At 32.6% G+C, this 17,853-nt stretch overlaps 1 protein-coding gene across 2 annotated transcripts; it reads left to right on the top strand.

Annotated features, from left to right (window-relative positions):
- Window positions 1–6,783: 6,783 nt before the first annotated feature.
- On the top strand, window positions 6,784–12,532 carry LOC139098721 (nuclear transcription factor Y subunit beta-like). Of its 2 annotated transcripts, XM_070650987.1 has the most exons (5): window positions 6,784–7,191; window positions 7,355–7,409; window positions 7,746–8,036; window positions 8,106–8,692; window positions 11,709–12,532. In XM_070650987.1, the coding sequence occupies exons 3-5, from the start codon at window positions 7,788–7,790 to the stop codon at window positions 11,755–11,757; spliced, it is 885 nt and encodes a 294-aa protein (XP_070507088.1). In that variant the 5' UTR covers window positions 6,784–7,191; window positions 7,355–7,409; window positions 7,746–7,787; the 3' UTR covers window positions 11,758–12,532. The 2 variants fall into 2 exon arrangements, with proteins under 2 accessions (XP_070507088.1, XP_070507087.1); XM_070650986.1 differs by having other exon boundaries at window positions 7,746–8,692.
- Window positions 12,533–17,853: the final 5,321 nt, after the last annotated feature.

Raw genomic sequence — 17,853 nt, 5'->3', positions numbered from 1 at the left:
GTGATTCATTAAATGAATTTTTATAGGTTGATGTGTAAATGATGTGTAACTGATATGTAACGGATATGTAATTGATACGTAATTGATCTATCTATAGCTCTTTTGGGAACGTTCGAAAATTACGTAACGCTTTAAATAACTTTTTAAGAACCCCCTTCTCTCCTCCTTCCCCCTCCTTCCCCCTCCTTCCCCCTCCTTCCCCCTCCTTCCCCCTCCTTCCCCCTCCTTCCCCCTCATTCCCCCTCATTCCCCCTCCTGTTCCCCTCCTTCCCCCCTCCCCCACGGTAACATTCTATCTAGAATCAGCCGCATTAACATTCCATAATAAAATTGTAATTCCTCACCTATCTTTACCCTTAGCATTGCATGATTTCCAAACGTTTCTTTTGAAGGTTGATATGTAATTTAAACGTACATTATATGTAAATGATGTGTAACTGATTTATTTAATGATCTTTTGTTGTTTGATTTGGGGGCTGTTCATTTATTAGGTTACGCAAAAAAACGAATTTAATTACAATTTAACGAGTTCGTCTAATACCAGACTCGATACAAGACTTACAGTTTAAAGTGGGATTCGAATCAATTTTTTGAAAACATTACTGCCTCTATTGTATATCAATTCCAGGATCCCGAATACCGGGATAAAAAAGTCAGTTTTTGAAATAGATTCATTTTTAAATGGCAATTCAACGTTATTTTAATTCAAATTTAGTTAATTTCAGTTGTTTTGAGCCGTTTTGAGCACAATTTGACACCGGATTTTGAGTAAATTATAACATCAGTATTGATAACGGCATCCCGGGATTAAAATTTTGGACCGATATTGAAATCCCTAGTATATTATACGAAAAGGACAGCTGGCTTGACTATCATGATAGCTAAGCCCCTACAGCTCAATAAGTTAACCTACTTGATACGTATTGATGTGTATTTGATATGTAATTTTTAACATAAATCAGAATTTTAATAGATCAACGTTAGCAAGAAGATTAATCCATGATTTCCAAGAGAATGATGTGTACCGATATGTACCAAGTTAGAAGTAAATTTGCATAAATCTGATATTTGCTTAAAATATTAGTGATGTACATGAAATATACTTCAATATGCAAAACTAAGAATTTTCTTGAATTTGAGTAAATATTCTACAAATTAACGTGTAAATAATATTTCAAAAAATGCAAAATATCTTCCATTCATTAATTCAACAAAATTCACCAAAACACCCATCAAAACCACTCATTTCTAAAAACCCAAACTCAACTTCTAAAAAATTCTAACAAAATCCACCTAATTCTTAACACTCTTGAAACACGAATTGAATAGTACTCCACTTCCTTATCTTATCGTAAATATCGAGCTAAAAACCACTTTACAATATTTTATATTAAATCTTATGCTAAAAACGTTTTGAATGCATTTGTTGTTGGAAATATATAAATATGAAAAAAAAAGTGCTGTGTGAAATTCTCCACAATAGAAGTCAACAACATTTTACGGGAATTTGTTTTTTTTTTTTGCACAAGTTTAAGTTTGAAAATAACATATCATTAAAATGCTAACAAGATGTTAACACTATACTGAAATATTTTAATTGTGTAACATTTTTTTTTGTTCCTCCTTAAGATGTTTTAAAGGCATTGCGGGATATGAATATTTAGTGAATATTCAGTCGAAAAGAAGAAGTTCCAAATCATAAATAAATAAATAAATTTAAAAAAAAAAATCATTTTCAAATCCACAGAAGTGTCCAATTTCACCGTGTTTATTATGTTCCTCAATATTGTCATTAATTAATCACTTTCCAGGTATTATTTTCATATTTCTTCTATCGTCATTCACATTTCCTATTTCATTTCATTCAGTGATAATTTATTGAATATTTTGAACTTACTCTCCAACATATGATACGCTAATTAAGCTCAGACGACATGCAGTGCATAAAAACTACTTCAATTTCATCTTTTTTTTGTTCTTTTTTTCACTATTCAGGGTCAATTTTAATTGATTTCTTTAGAATTTCATTTGTCACACATTTCAAATTATTTCAATTCCAATGAATTTTTATTAAATTATTAATTAATGAGCCACAATCAGTCACACTTTAATTTTCAATTTATTTTATTAAAATGCACCACAAAATTTAATTAAATTCAATTTTAATAATTCATAAAAAAATATCAAAAATCAAAATATTAAAAACAAAAAAAATAATTAAAATTTAAATTTCTTCTGACATGTTCAAAGGATGAAAGAAAACTGAATGCAAGAAGTCAAGTCAAAGTAAAAATCAGCGGATTTTAAATGTTTTGTGGTGAAATTAAAAATGAGAATTTCTTCAAGAAACTCGCGTGTGGAGATTTTATGCTGCTTATTTAGATTCTCTCTTTTATGTTGTGTGTTCGAAGATATTTTATGCTGGTTTTTGGGTATCAGTTGCATAAGTGGAAGGGGTACAGGAAGGGTTTAAGTTGGGTAAGATTTCTTTGAAGTTTTAGTAAGAAACTTAGAATTTTGGAATGAATTTTGAGAATTTTGCCTTAAATAGTCACAGAAAATTGAAGAATATTGTTTAACTAGAAAGGAAGGTTGTCCTTAAATCTTCTCATTTTCCAGGATATACCCTTACATCCATAATATCCTCAGAAATTTAATATTTAAATTCCAACTCAAAAAGGTAAATGTTTCAGTACAAAATATTTTAATCTACAAAATTCTATAGAAAACCACACTTAGAACATGCAATGATACTCTTCCTCCCCCCAATACCTAACTACACATATGTATCCACAAAAATGTTCATACAAAAGATTCTAATTATTCTAATTAAAATAAATAACATAAAACCTCATGTAATGAAAAGAACAAGGAACTAAAATTTACGTACATGGAGCTAATGCCAAGTCATAAACTATCAGATTTCAAAAATTATGATTAATCCACAATATCATCAACATTACACTACATTTAGAGAATTCATTCATTAGATTATGATTCAATCTTGTTGAGTAATTACAGCTACAATGCACAATCATACGCCATGTGCGGTATTGAGAATGAAAAGAAGGAACATGAGCAAACATAAAAGCAAAATCCATTAAGTATATGAAAATGTTTAGATTTTAACAAAAAAGAAGAACTTTTTTTGTAAATTAAGAAATTGATGTTTTTTGAAAACATGCCGATGAGTTGTTTTAGGGGCCGTGCTGCACACATCAACAAATATTTGCAAAAGTGATAAGTAAATAAAAAGATTAATCAAAAGTTAGAAGGGAAAGTCACGTGTCAAAATTTGTCAGCATCAACCCCTCAATCATTTACAATGTAAAGAAATGTTTCTAAGAAGTGACGTGAAGGAGGAATCGACGACACACATAAAAAAAGTTATTCTTTGACAACTCATAAATTTTGATTAAAATTTTTCTTTTTGATTCATAATTTGCGTGAAGAAAAATTTTTGTTGTATAATTTTGTGACTTTAGGTTGTGTGATGCACACTTTCTGTACAAGATGATTGGTGGTTAACTTTATCCCATCCTTGTGGGGTCCATTACGAGCTGAAGATCGGACGCTGTAATTTGAGATGTACTTGAGCTTCCCAATTAGGACTTAGTTTGTGTGAACTTTACTTCACTAGACTTTTCGAAGACAATCCTATTCTACCTCATCCTCATTCTATTCTAATTTAGCGACCAAATTTGTTCACAAAAACCTGTTCAAATTTTCTGAATAATTTCCAAACAAAACTCTTAATCTGCCTTTAAATTAGTTTTATTCTGGATTCGAATCAAATAAACATGCCCTAACCTACCTGAGTGATCCGATATGTTCATAGGACGGTCTGGAAGCTTAAAAATTGTTCAGAAACCTCAATCGGTTCCACATTTCTAATGCTCTAATACAAATCCAATAAAGTAATAACGAACGCAATGTTACCATCAAGAACTTTAGGAGTGAAGGAATGAAGTTATCGATAGATATAGTGATATACCTGGGGTTGGAATTTGTCAAGGGCTAGTCAGAATTTGGCACAAGTTTCAGGTGACTTTTACTAGTAAGGCCATTCATCCGGGAGTGTGGTTTTAGGAAACTCAGATGTCAAGGTTTGTCAGTTTTCCAAATTTTTGGAACGTTTCAAATGTCAATTCCCTCAATTCTTATTACAAAATTACCGAAATTTCATCAGATTGTCTTCCTTAAAGGACACATCATCCTAGTATCAATCATTTATTCAATTTCTTAATAAATTTTACAAAAAAAAAAAAAAAATCATAACAAAAAGGGGTTGACTTATGGATTACAAGATTCAAAAATTATTAAAATTTTGCTGTAAAACGATTCTTCCGAATGAGTAATAAGCGCAAATAAAAGGCATAGATGAATAGAAGTGTGAGAGATGTTTGAATGATTGATGGTTTATTTTTCTTATTGAAATTTAATCTTTTTTAACTTTTTTTTCTTCTCCGCTCACTCACAACTCATCGAGTGCCTTTAATATTCTTTTTGCATGTATCATGCATCAATTCCTTTTTAAATGATTCTTTAATGAGCACATCTTTTGTGTATTGAATAAGGAACACTAGAAAAAACAATATAAGTATTTTTCCTATTTGTTCAGATGTGATGAAGCATCAATTTCTACCCCTCTGCATAGATTTCAACTTGCTAGTTATTTAGGAAACAGGAGATTAAACATTCGAATGCTCTTCTCCATCCTCCCACTCTGAAGATTTTTTAGTTCTTTCAACATCCATCCTTAGCTTGAGATGAACATTTTTCCCCATAATTTATGAAGTTTATTTTGGAATTCTCATTGTGGTTCACGCTTCAGTTGATATGAAATCGTCTCAAGCCATAATTAGTGATTTTTTTTTTTCTAAATAAATAATGAATATGTTCTCTCTACGATCTGAGATTTTATTATGTACATATTAAACCCTTGGTGGGATTTTTGGGAGGGTTTTGAAGGTTTCTTTTGGTGGTTAGTTCTAGAAATGTTGATGGTTTTGAGATTTTCTTGAGATTTTGAACATAAACCAGTTGTTCTCGGTTAAATCTGGTTATTCTCGACTAGTTTTAGTCACTCGTGGTCGTTATCGGTCGATGTATGTCGTTAACTGTCATTTATGATCGTTCTCTGCTGTTCACAGTTGCTCTCATTTAAATTTGGTTTTTCTTGGTCCTTTTTAGACTTTTTCAATCATTACCGCTCGTTTTCTTCTATTTCTGGACGTTTTTTATCATTCACGGTAGTTTCCAGTCTTTCATGCTCGTTTAATATTGTTTCTTGTCTTTCTCTGTCCTAAACGGGGTCCCAAACTTTAGGGTTCTTGAACAAGAGCGCCTCAATTCACCAAACCGCCGTTTTCGTCTTGAAAATTATTAAAATTAGTCTTCTAGGTACAGACAAGCCAATTTCATTCTTGTCGTTATTGTGGCATCGCTTTTGTTGACCCAGCTTACCGCTAGCATCAGGCTATGCTGTTCATTCGAATAAAACAAAGGGTTGCACTGACAAATTCACTTATAAATAGCTTATTACCCTAGCGGGCAAAATGCGTGCTTTCAAAAGAGTAAACAAGGTTTACGAGCATGGTCATCTACCATATTTAAGGTAAGCAAGCCCTCGAGAGCATGCTCTTTGCCTATTAGGGTCTATCCTTCTCAATCCTTCTCTCAATAGTTAACAATCAAAACCACATGAAAATCACCCAAAATTCCCACAAAGGAATCGACAATGAGAATTCCCTCCGAAAAAATCTCAGCCTCAGAATGAGAAAAGCAGGATTAAAATGAACAACAACCAAAATGATGTGCAAAGATTTTATTCGAGTGGAATTTAATTGTCTTGAAGAAATTTCCATAATTATTTTTATTTTGCACAATGAATCTGAAATTTGTACATATTTTGTTGCTCCATTGAGAGCGTTTTGTGTTGAGAAATTGAGGAATTTGTTAAAGAATTGAATTCATTCGAGAATTAATGAGACTACATTAGGAAATTTCGAAGATTTGATGAAAAATTGGGGAAAATTTGTGTTGTTAATGAAATGAACTGATTATTTAGTCTGTAATGGAAGTAAATGAATTAAAATGAACATCTTCTTCCATTTGTTTTATGTGATGCGATGGGGATTTAGAGGAAATACCTGATTTAAACTCAATTTAATTAATTTGAGTATTAAGAGTTGAAAATTGTCTATTTTGGATGGATTTGATAGACATTTTGAGGTGTAACTGTGATCCCCTTCCACTTATGCAACTGATGCCCAAAGCCCAGCATAAAATATCTTCGAACAAACAACATAAAAGAGAGAATCCAAATAAGCAGCATAAAATCTCCACACACGAGTTTCTTAAAGAAATTCTCATTTTTAATTTCACCACAAAACATTTAAAATCCGCTGATTTTTACTTTGACTTGACTTCTTGCATTCAGTTTTCTTTCATCCTTTGAACATGTCAGAAGAAATTTAAATTTTAATTAATTTTTTGTGTTTTTAAAATATTAAAATTTTGATTTTTGATATTTTTTATGGATTATTAAAATTGAATTTAATTAAATTTTGTGATGCATTTTAATAAAATAAATTGAAAATTAAAGTGTGACTGATTGTGGCTCATTAATTAATAATTTAATAAAAATTCATTGGAATTGAAATAATTTGAAATGTGTGACAAATGAAATTCTAAAGAAATCAATTAAAATTGACCCTGAATAGTGAAAAAAGGAACAAAAAAAGATGAAATTGAAGTAGTTTTTGTGCACTGCATGTCGTCTGAGCTTAATTAGCGTATCATATGTTGGAGAGTAAGTTCAAAATATTCAATAAATTATCACTGAATGAAATGAAATAGGAAATGTGAATGACGATAGAAGAAATATGAAAATAATGCCTGGAAAGTGATTAATTAATGACAATATTGAGGAACATAATAAACACGGTGAAATTGGACACTTCTGTGGATTTGAAAATGATTTTTTTTTAAATTTATTTATTTATGATTTGGAACTTCTTCTTTTCTACTGAATATTCACTAAATATTCATATCCCGCAATGCCAAAAGATATGACATCTAATCAGCATTTTACTCCACACAACAGAAGTGACAAACTCAACAATAAAAATGAGCATAAAATCATAAAATTTGAGAGCAACAGCAACCACAGCTGCAACCATTGAGGAGGTAAATCATCAGATTCATAGTATTTTTCATCATCCTGCATGTTATGCAACACGAACAAAACAAGAAACATTTTTTTGATGAGACTTGAAGCATGCATGCATACATCATCAACGAGAGATGAGAATTCATTTAAAATTGAAAGAATTTTTATTCCATTTTTCAGGCTGCACATCAGTGATGATGAATCGACGGAAGAGGAATTTGCAAAACAATTTACGGTAAATTGAAAGAGGCAAGGGATGGACACTTTGGAGTTGATTCTGGTTTTGTCAAATTTTAAAGGATTTTGAACTGTTTTGTGAGGATTCTCGGATAAATTCAAGAATTTGACTTTGATCTACTGCATGACATACCAGTCATCAGTCACATCCTATAATCATGTAAACTAAGACAAAAGCCTGAACACATTTTCAAATCAACCCCAAAGTGTCCACCCCTTATCAAAAATCTAAAAATAAATCACAGCATGCTAAAATCTTCCTGAAATGGAAGCAACAACAAAAAAACTGAAGAATTTTCCATCTTAATTAAATTCCTCTCGAAATTATTTACAGCAACAACAAAATGCATCAAAATTCCACTCGAGAAGCAGAACAATGCCGAGACTCAATAATGCCACACAAAACTCAACAAGAAACACGACACAATTGTCGACTTTTCAGCATCAAACACAAATTATACAGCCACAGTTGATTGATGCACATTTGCCACAAATAAATCAACCGAAGAAAATTCCACCAAAACCACCGTTGAGGAAGCAAATCCGACATGATCCGGAAGGAATTCAACAGATTCAGTCAGTTACGGCTGAGTTTCATGAGAAGAAAACTTTTCAGTTGGCAGTTGTACAACAAACCCATAAATTGGCACTACGTGAAGTTCCAAAGCCACCAATAAATTTTAATCATCAACAGAACCAACAGCAGCAGCACTTGTTGCATCAAACTCAATCATCTTCGTCCTCAATGACTACATCGACTACTCATTTTCCAAACATTTTAATTTTTGGCACACAAAATTTCCATTTGCGGCATCAACAGCAACAAATGGCACCAAATTCACAATATTTGCAACAACAACAAAAGCATCAAATGAATAACAACATGCCAAGAATGAATTTTATGAGAAATCAGCAGCAGCAGCAACAGCAGTCACGGCAAGTACACAGTGGCATGATTGTGGCAAATTACAGCAGTGCTGTAGATGAACGAAGTGATCCGGAGAATCACATTTATGAGATGATTGATGAATGTGAAGCAAATGGTCAGCAAAAGAAAAAAGCAATAAATAGTGATGAGGAAATGGCGAGGAAGCCTGAACACGATGGAAATGATTTGTTCCAAAATTTGTTACGTACAGAGATGCTGAATCAGCTGCAATTATGCAATGGAAATAATTTGAGGGGAAATAATGGATTCTTGAGTCATTTAACACATGAAAAGCGGATGGACATCATACAGGAAACTGCACTGTCACTGGCCTCGTCAGCTTATGTTGAAAAGTAAGTCACACAATCAATTTTACGGTCTAATTAACATGAAAGGGTTGGGAGATTCCTTTGTGGAGCTGTTTCTTTGTGAGAACAAAATTCAGTATGTTTGGGAGTAATTGTGTTAGTTTAGGGATTAGGCAGCAAGTGAGTACGAAATGTCAGTGAAGGATATATTGTCGGAAATACTTCAATATTCTTGAGGCAGCTTATCTGACTTTCAAATAGCAATCCTGAAATTTTCGACAATTTCTAATGCCTTTGTGTCAGTTATGGAGTCCAGTGACCCACACCAGGTCCAATGAGCAACAGATAAATCCCATAAAAATTGCAACAGCATCCAATTACCCCCTGATGCTGACAATGAGTACAAAAATCGATATTCGAATGAGTAAACAAGAGGAGCTCAAATTTCACGAATGAAATGATTTTAAAAATAGCAACCGACGAGCATTTCCAGCTATTGAGACACAAAAGTAACATTCAGCACCCGACAATTTTCACTTCTTACTTCCATGTAACCTCGATGATGATTGTCAATCGAGTACGGTACTCAATTTTTGTTTATTTTTCTCGCATAATTTCCAACTCCGGAGTCAGATGTGAAACAACAAAAGGCAGCGATGGAAATGATTTCGAGTGAAAATTGATGAAGTTTTTCCCATTTTCATGTAAACAAATTTTTTTCCAAATTTTCCCGTTGCCTGTCTCATAAATTATCAGCTGCTCTTGAACAAGGAATGAAAAATGAATTTTAATTTTCATCATGAGCAGCTATGGATATAGGAATGAAAATATGTTCCATTTAAAAATATATCAATGAGGCACTTCATCATTTATGCTTGAAATTTTGACTCTTTTATTTGTTTGGAACTGAAAAAAAATTGTGAATTGTTGACTGGATATACTGTCATGAAAATGTTGTTGTGTGACATTATTAAATAAACATAAGGAAGTGCATCTAGTGACTGAATATTCTCACATTTTGACCCAATTTCTGAAAATACTTAAACAAACTTCATTTTAGACATAAAAAATGTGAAAAATTCTACACAAAAAGTCAACAATTCAGTCAGTTCCAACACACTAGATTATCAACAAAGATTAAGCATCAATCCACAATCATTTAAGACAATAAACCAACAACAACAAAAATATCGACTCAAAAATAATCTCATCTAAAATGAGTCATAAACCTTGTTGCTTTACATGCATGACACAAAATAGACACAAAATTTCTGTAAATTTGTTAATCTTTTTTTCACTTCATAAATTTTCATTGTTAAATTTAGTAAAAATTTCTAATTTTATCTTAATTAATCATGACATTTATGGAAGAAACATGCTTTTAGTGACTGAAAAATTGTTTGTAGGAAATTTATTTTTGTTTTACTAGAAAGCAGGGATGTAGTTGGAGTTTTATACAGGAACAGGCAATGAGTAGGATCAATTATGTGTGCATGGTAGTTGTGCTAAAGGAATAGTTGGGTTTCTAGCATTTTTTAGGGATTTAATGGTATAATACTCAACAATTCAGGGATTTTATGTCAAATAATGCTCAAAAATTCAAGAATTTCAATAATTCAGACTCATGACCCCTCCCCCTCCCTCCATCCCTGCTCTAGACACCCAATAAAAAGCAAAAACAAAACGCCCTCAATTTAAATCAAGTCCTAATCATCATCATATATCTCCAACGGAAATTAATGTTCATACAATATTTTATTGTCATAAAGAATTTATTTGAGTTGCATCACATGCTCATAAATTATCACCAACAACGCCAAATATGAACGAATAAAAATATCCTCATGTGATATAAAAAGTCATTAAAATGAACATGGATATGCTGTAGATGTAAAATAAAAAAAATTGCGATAAAAATCTTTTAACCATTTAAAGAATAAATTTTAAAAGCGAAAGCCGAATAAAAAATGTATTGGAATTAACAGACATGGAAAAAAATTACAAATCATTATCAGATTTGGTTGTTTATTCAGTGGACCTCACATGGATGGGGAGTTTGAAGTTTACAGTTCTTTGTTTAATTATATACATAGCATTTTGAGACATATTAAAGTGAAATTTATTGTGGACAAGATCAATTGAGATGAATTGTGGATTTTTTAGATTGAAGTGAAGTTGAGTCAGCTGCAATTCAGGTCAAATTTATTGCAATTTAGATGCATTCATCTGCAAATTGGTTTGATTTTACTCAATTCAGCTCAAATTTATCACAATTCGGCAATATTCATCTGCAAATCAGTCTTCAATTCGACTTAATTTTACTCAATTCTGCTAAAAATTCAGCCATTTACACTATCTTCAGCTTCAGTTCAACCTAATTTGAACTCAATTGCGCTGTATTTTAGCTCAAGTCAAGCAATACTGAGTTCGGCATAATTCTACTACAAAAAAGTTTGATTAAGCTTCAACTGAGTTCTACTTTAGCTGAATTCAGTAACGATCTGGCTCAATTTACTTAATTTCAGTCACAATTCAGCTTAATTGAGCAACAGCTTAGTTCAATTCAGCTCAATTTAACTTAAATTTAATTCAATGTTGTTATTATTGAGTTCCTATTAAGCTTAATACAGTCACAAATTTGCTCAATTTGAATCTACCATTATTCAGCTTAATTCAGCCACAGTTTTATTAGAATAAGCTAAGATTTAGCTCAATTTTGCAACAAATTAGTCCAATCCTGCTTAGTTTAACCACAGTTCTGATCAATTCAGCTCAAAATTTCAACTCAATTAAATTAAAATTCAGTTTTATTTTGATATCACTGAAGTCATATCCAGCTCAATTCAGTCACAATTTAGCTCAACTCAGCCATAATTCAGCCTAAGTTTAACTTAATTCAACCATAGTTTGGCTTAATCCATCTATAATTTGGCTTAATTCTGCAACAAATTTGTCCAATTAAGATCAATTCAACCTTAATTTTGAATAATTCAACAACAATTAAGCTACAATCAATAAAATTAATTTTAATTAATTATTTTCTACTTTTTCATTATTTCAGCATTTATCCGCAATCACTTGCTGCCAACATCATTGCAATCATTGATTAAAAAGGTCACACAAAATCCATTAAGATATTAATTTAAAAGTACAAAAAATCTCACTGATTATTAATCAACATAATGATTGATCGACATAAATGAAAAACGAGTGCCAAGCAGTGCACTCATTGAAGAGTCAACATAGCATGTGATTACAAACGACACTGGTTATTAATCAGTTCATCCACAACAAAACGCTTAAATCGAACAAGATATGCAATAAGTCATTGACTGATAGACATTCACAATCTTCATGATAATCTCAACTCATCGCATATTTATTACAGACTATGAAGTAAATGAGGATAAAAAAGCTATTAACATTGTTTGTGCTTCTTATCAGACGATTATCGAGAACGCGGCACTGGTTGAGACACACTTTATAGTGTAAATGTAATAAGACTTTCATCACGGACATGAAAAGAAAATTAAATTGTCAATGATGGTAAAAGTGAAGGGGAAATGAAATTAGTCTTCCTGTCGATTCGCACAGTCTTTGAGAAATTGCATAGTCAATTAAATGTTAATTATTATTAAATGGGTTTTTTTTTTTTGATGCATGAGAGTAATTGAGAGTGTGAAGTGTGGATGGAGAAAATATTAGACTTTATGCAAGGTTTCCCATAGTCCGTTAAATATTGTTGAATTGTAAAATACATTTGGTCTATTAAATTACAGGTTCGATTCCTTTTAAAACTTTCTTTATTTGAAATAAGCATTGATCTAGACAATTTTTTATTTTTATATTTTTCCATGCCTGCAATAAGGCATTTAAATTATAACAAATAACTAGATTTACTTCCGCGACCCGTACCTTGATATATCAAGAGACGTTACCCTAAATCACTGTCCTTGATGTTTATATTAAGAGCAGGGCCTTGACTCCAAAAGTAACGAAAAGACCTTCGGAAAAGACCCCTCCGCTAGAGGTCGGATTCCACATTTTCTGAATCCTACGGAATACAGAGTCCAGCAAAAGTGCCTCCATATGGAAGTTCTATCCCTTCTGTTTAAGGTTAAGAGTCAGGGTGCGCCAAAAGATAACTCTATGAATGCAATGAATATTGCAATGCTAAATTCACTCTAAAGAGTAAATTCATTAGACTATAACTAGTGTTGAGTTAAATCACTAGAGCTACGTGAACTAAAATAGCGGAAAAATACGATTTCGTTTTCAGTAAAACATCTTTCTGGTCATGCCTTACAAACTCAAAACTTACCAATTCATATGAAACCATTCACTTAATACCTAACTCTCTTGGAAAATATGAGAGATAGGGGCGTAGCCAGGATATTTCACTAGGGGTCCGACCGTTTTTGTGGAATCTATATTAAAACACCCAATTCCTTTGCTGATACAAGAACGGAAGCCACGTGAAGCTGAAAACTGACGGGTATCATGGGGAATGGGCATTGTAATGTGAAACCATGGGAATCCATTTTGTGAAGCAGTATGAAGCTGAAAATTTTTAAGATGGGCGCCCCGGATGCTCCCGATATTCTAGTTTTTAATAAAAAGCAGTGCCCCAATGGCCCCCCTGGATACACCTTTTAGGAGAGGGGCGTGCTGATTCAGATTTTATTACGCTTGATACATTAGGGGAGATTGGGGAGAAGGAACTTTTGAACATTCCTAATTCCTAATAATTTGTATGGTTTTCTTTCAAAATCCATACAAATTGTCATGAATTATCATGAATTTGTACGTTTTTTGCCAGTTATAGGTGCTTATTTTCCAACTCTGCTTCAAAAAAGCCAATATTTAATGTTACGTAATAAGCGAACATCTACTAAATTCCTTAAATATTTCCCATTTGAACAATTGCGGTCAATTGTAAAACATGAAATGATAATGAAGTAAGAAATTCCATTCACAATTATGATGATGCCAATTTACAATTGAACATTCTCATCCACTTGTTCTTTACATATGCAAAAACATCTTTTTTTTGCAGTTCCTCCTTCCTATCCATCCCGCAAGCAATTTCTTTGGTTTAATTTGCATTCTGACTCATTTTAATTATCTTTTCCTTCACATCATGTTCACGTTGCTGTTGCTGCTGCTTTTTTTTAGTATCTTACAACGTTTGTGGCAAGTATAAAGAAATTAAAAATTCAGGTTGATTATCTTATTAAAAAACAGGAACATTGAGCATGTAGAACTGAAAGCAATAAAAACGACCAGCTATAAAATAATTATTACAGCATTTCTCTATTGTCCAATATCCGCATAAAGTAATAAAAAAAAGCCACTGGAGTGACCTCATCTAATCTTTGTTACAATTATTGCTCCCGTGCCTCACCCTGAAGTGAAAAAAGGCTTTTTTGCATTAAAATTACCTTGTGTGTTTTGTGGGGAAATGGACAGAGACAATTATCAGGAATGTGTAGAGACACATAAAAAGGTATGTTGAGTGTGTGTTGGTTGTGAGTTGATGAAAATGTCCTTGTGGATGTTTTAATTGTGCTGGTTGGATGGGATTTGAATGGAAAATTGTAAAAATCTCAATTTTTTCTACATTTATAGCAAATCTATTAATGGCCATACTGGCATTGAATCTCCACAGCATACTTGATGTCTTTTCTATGTTTCAACCCCAATCACACACATTACCATCCACACTTGTGTTAGTTCCAACTCATTTTCATTAATTCACAAAACAGTTTTTCATGAAAATTACCTTCAACCTTCTCCCTTTGTCGTCTCAGTGTGGTCCACATAAAGTTGCAATGCACAAATGTCATTCATAATTAAAAAGGAGAACTTCATGTGGCGTCTGATGATGTGAATATGAAAATATGAAGTGGACATAAAATGTGAAAATGAAATACTCATTTGGTCACGTTTTACGATTCTACGCACTTTATAGTGCCTGTTTTATTGCTATTAATAATGTTTGTGTGACGGTAGGTGTGCGAAATTATGTGGCAACTTTCGTTCCTGTCGTAAATTTATTCCTGCCTTCTTGTTTTAATTTTTCTACTATTTTTTGCTGTTTTGGATTTTAATTTTTAATCTTTTGTTGTTTAATGTGAATAAAAGGAAGTTTAGAGGTGATTTTAGTGCCTGGCTACAGCGCATTACAGATGTATATCCAAAAATTCACCAAAAAGTCCTCGACATTCAGACAACTCAGAATTACAGCAACATAACCTAAAAATCAACTCAACAACAGCAATTCCTGCACATATTTCAATCTATTCCCACAAACTCCACACATGCATGCAAACAAACAATCATGAATGAATGAGAAGAGCTGAAAAAATATTTGCAGTTAAAATTATTAAGCATGTAACATGCAAAAAAACAAGGCACAAAAGGAGGAAAATCCATCGACAAAATTACAACAGCAAACATCAAACAAATGCCTGATAAAAGTGACATAAAGGATTCATCTACATCCAGGCTTTATGCTTTATGTTGCCTTTTATGTATTTTATGCTGTTTGTGGTGAAAAAAATGTTTAATTAAAATGCAATTTTTATGCTGTTGAGTGAGTTTTACTTCTTGTGGATGGATTTATCCCTTTGTGGAATATTTTTCATTTATCATCAAAGCTTTGGCACTTCCTTTAATTTTCTTAAGATGCAAAAATTTTCCTTTTTTTTCAGAGATCAAAAGCTTCATTTTTGAAATGGAATTTTTCATTCTTTTTGTGCTGCATTTGTGCATTAAAATTTCATTTGTAATGGCTATTGTGAGTCAGTTCCAATTGTATTTTGTTTGATTCATTTCAATTTCATGATTTGATGATGATGGACAAGACTTTGCATAATTTAAAGTTAAACATCGATTGTAGTTTGGGTCTTTTGTGATCTGTAAATTGAGGAATTGGAATTGGAATTAGTGATGAGATTAGTTAGTAATGTGGATTGGAAGTGGATTTTTCTGGTTAAAGGTAGGGTTTGCCAAAATTAGATGCGCATAGATGCAGAAAACTGCAGGCCTGCGCATCTGGGCGAATCCTAGATAAAGGTCAATAGCCGGGTCCTCAAGCTGTTGCCACATGGCGTCCAATTGGCAACTTTCATTTTAACTACCATAAAAATTGCCACTTTGATGCCATGTGTTGGTTATCTGGCTGCCATAAAAATGTTATATTAATCAGGTAGATTTTACTTTCTGTGTCTCTTATTGACTCTTGTTTAACTGCCAATCGATCCATTTTCTGACTAGACAGGACTTCAAAACTGGCAGAAGTTACCTAAAGACAGATCCAGCTTTTGACTTGCTTTTGACGAATTCTAAATGAGACAATGAACCCTCGTGTCCCTTCATCAAGGAAGTAAGTAAGTAAGAATTCATTTTAAGGCATGTTGACGTCAGCAGATGCTCTATCTAGCCACAATTATGCTTTTTCGAAATCATGGTCCCGATAAATTTTCGGGATCGGGACCGGAATCGGGATTGAAATTTTCGGGATTTCCCGGAAAGCATAGTCACAATCTCAAATAAAATAGGCTGCAATTAGTCAACCTGAACAGTAAATGGAGTAGACTCATTTAGATGAGAATGCTCATTGTCTGTTAGAGTTAGTTTATAACTAGTCATATAACTCGACCTAACCAGTGCCTGATCCACTCGGAAATCATTAAAATTTGTCTACCGATCAGTTGACATCAAATAAAACATGCTGAATATTAAAGACACATCCCATCAAATTTACCTCTACTTATTCCATTAACTACTCTGCATTTGACATTTAAGCCTCAACATCTCATCCAAACAGATCCCAAAAAGTAAGAAGATAAATTGTTGTTGCCAACAAAGCCAACATTCCAACCCCATCAACTGCAATGCTTTAACTAAATGAAATGACTTAAATGAAAATGTTTGCATTCCACTCACAAAACTGTCTTTTATCCTTTTTTGTGTCATACTACCTGTATGTCATTTTCCTGTGCTGTAATTTTCCTTTATGGCATAGAAAAACAATTCATCATTTCCATTTTTCAGTTCGTCTCGAGTTTGTTATTTTTCAGGAGGAACTGAAAAAATTGAAAAAAATTTTTGGCTTCTCATTTGAGTTGTTTTTTGTCATTTTTTGCTGCCTTGCTGATATCATGTCCTTTTCTTTCTGTTCTTTTTCAATTACTGCATGCGAAGAAATTTTGATGAAAAACTTTTTCGGAATTGAAAATGAAATTTGAAGCCAATTCAAATGTGTCTTGTTGCCTTTTTTTGCTAATCCTTTCTTGATTAGTTTTGAGTTTCATTTGGGGCTGTTGGTAAGTGATGTGGAATGTTAAGTGGAAGTATGGAAATGAATGTTTGGGACTGAATGACATCGAAATTTCATGGACATTTCAGTACATTTATTTAAGAAGGCTGAGACAGTGTAGAAGTTGGTATTGACAATTGGCAAAGGGCAACCAGTAGTAGATCCAATTGTAGACACCAACTGAGAATGACCATGGATCACATCTGATCTGTATGGCCAGCAAAGTATATAAATAAGTAAGTGCATTAATTTCAACATTAAGCAGACATTTGTTAGTGCCAGTTTAGTCAGTCAGTCACTCAAAATTCCCCAACAAACTCACATAACCTCAAAATACTCAATTCCTCAATAAAGACTACATAAAATCATTAAATCCTCATTTTGTTTCCACTTTTGGATTACAAAACTTTTATAAGGTTTGACATTTTTATTATGATTCGCATAGTGAGCAGCAGTGCTGAAAGGGAAGGAAAAGTCGGACTTAAATGTGTGAGGATTGAAAAATATTTAAAACGACATAAATCATGAAAAAATGGATGTGGAAGTTAAACGATGTGTCAACAAAGGAAGTGAGTCGAATGGAACACAAAAGTCAAAATATGTGGAATTATTGTCTTAATGAAATGTCATTTTTGGGTTGATGGAACTGAGAGTGGATTTTAAAGTTTTAATTGTTTAACTTTTTGATGGGAATTTGATGTTGAGTTGAGGAATGGAGTTGGAATTGATAAGAGAATTTTGAGTGATTTTGATGAGTTTTGAGGAAGAATTTTGAGTGATTTTGATGAGTTTTGAGCATTTGCAGACTGTGGAAATTCAGGAAATTGTGAAAAATTCTGGCTTATTCCTGAATATTTTACAGGAGCTTGATCAAGATTCTTCA

The sequence above is a fragment of the Chironomus tepperi genome, unplaced genomic scaffold (genome assembly GCF_022539635.2).
Source record: "Chironomus tepperi strain 1889 unplaced genomic scaffold, CSIRO-AGI_Ctep_v1 contig_451, whole genome shotgun sequence".
NCBI lineage: Eukaryota > Metazoa > Arthropoda > Insecta > Diptera > Chironomidae > Chironomus > Chironomus tepperi.
This window is presented reverse-complemented; position numbering and strand designations above follow the sequence as displayed.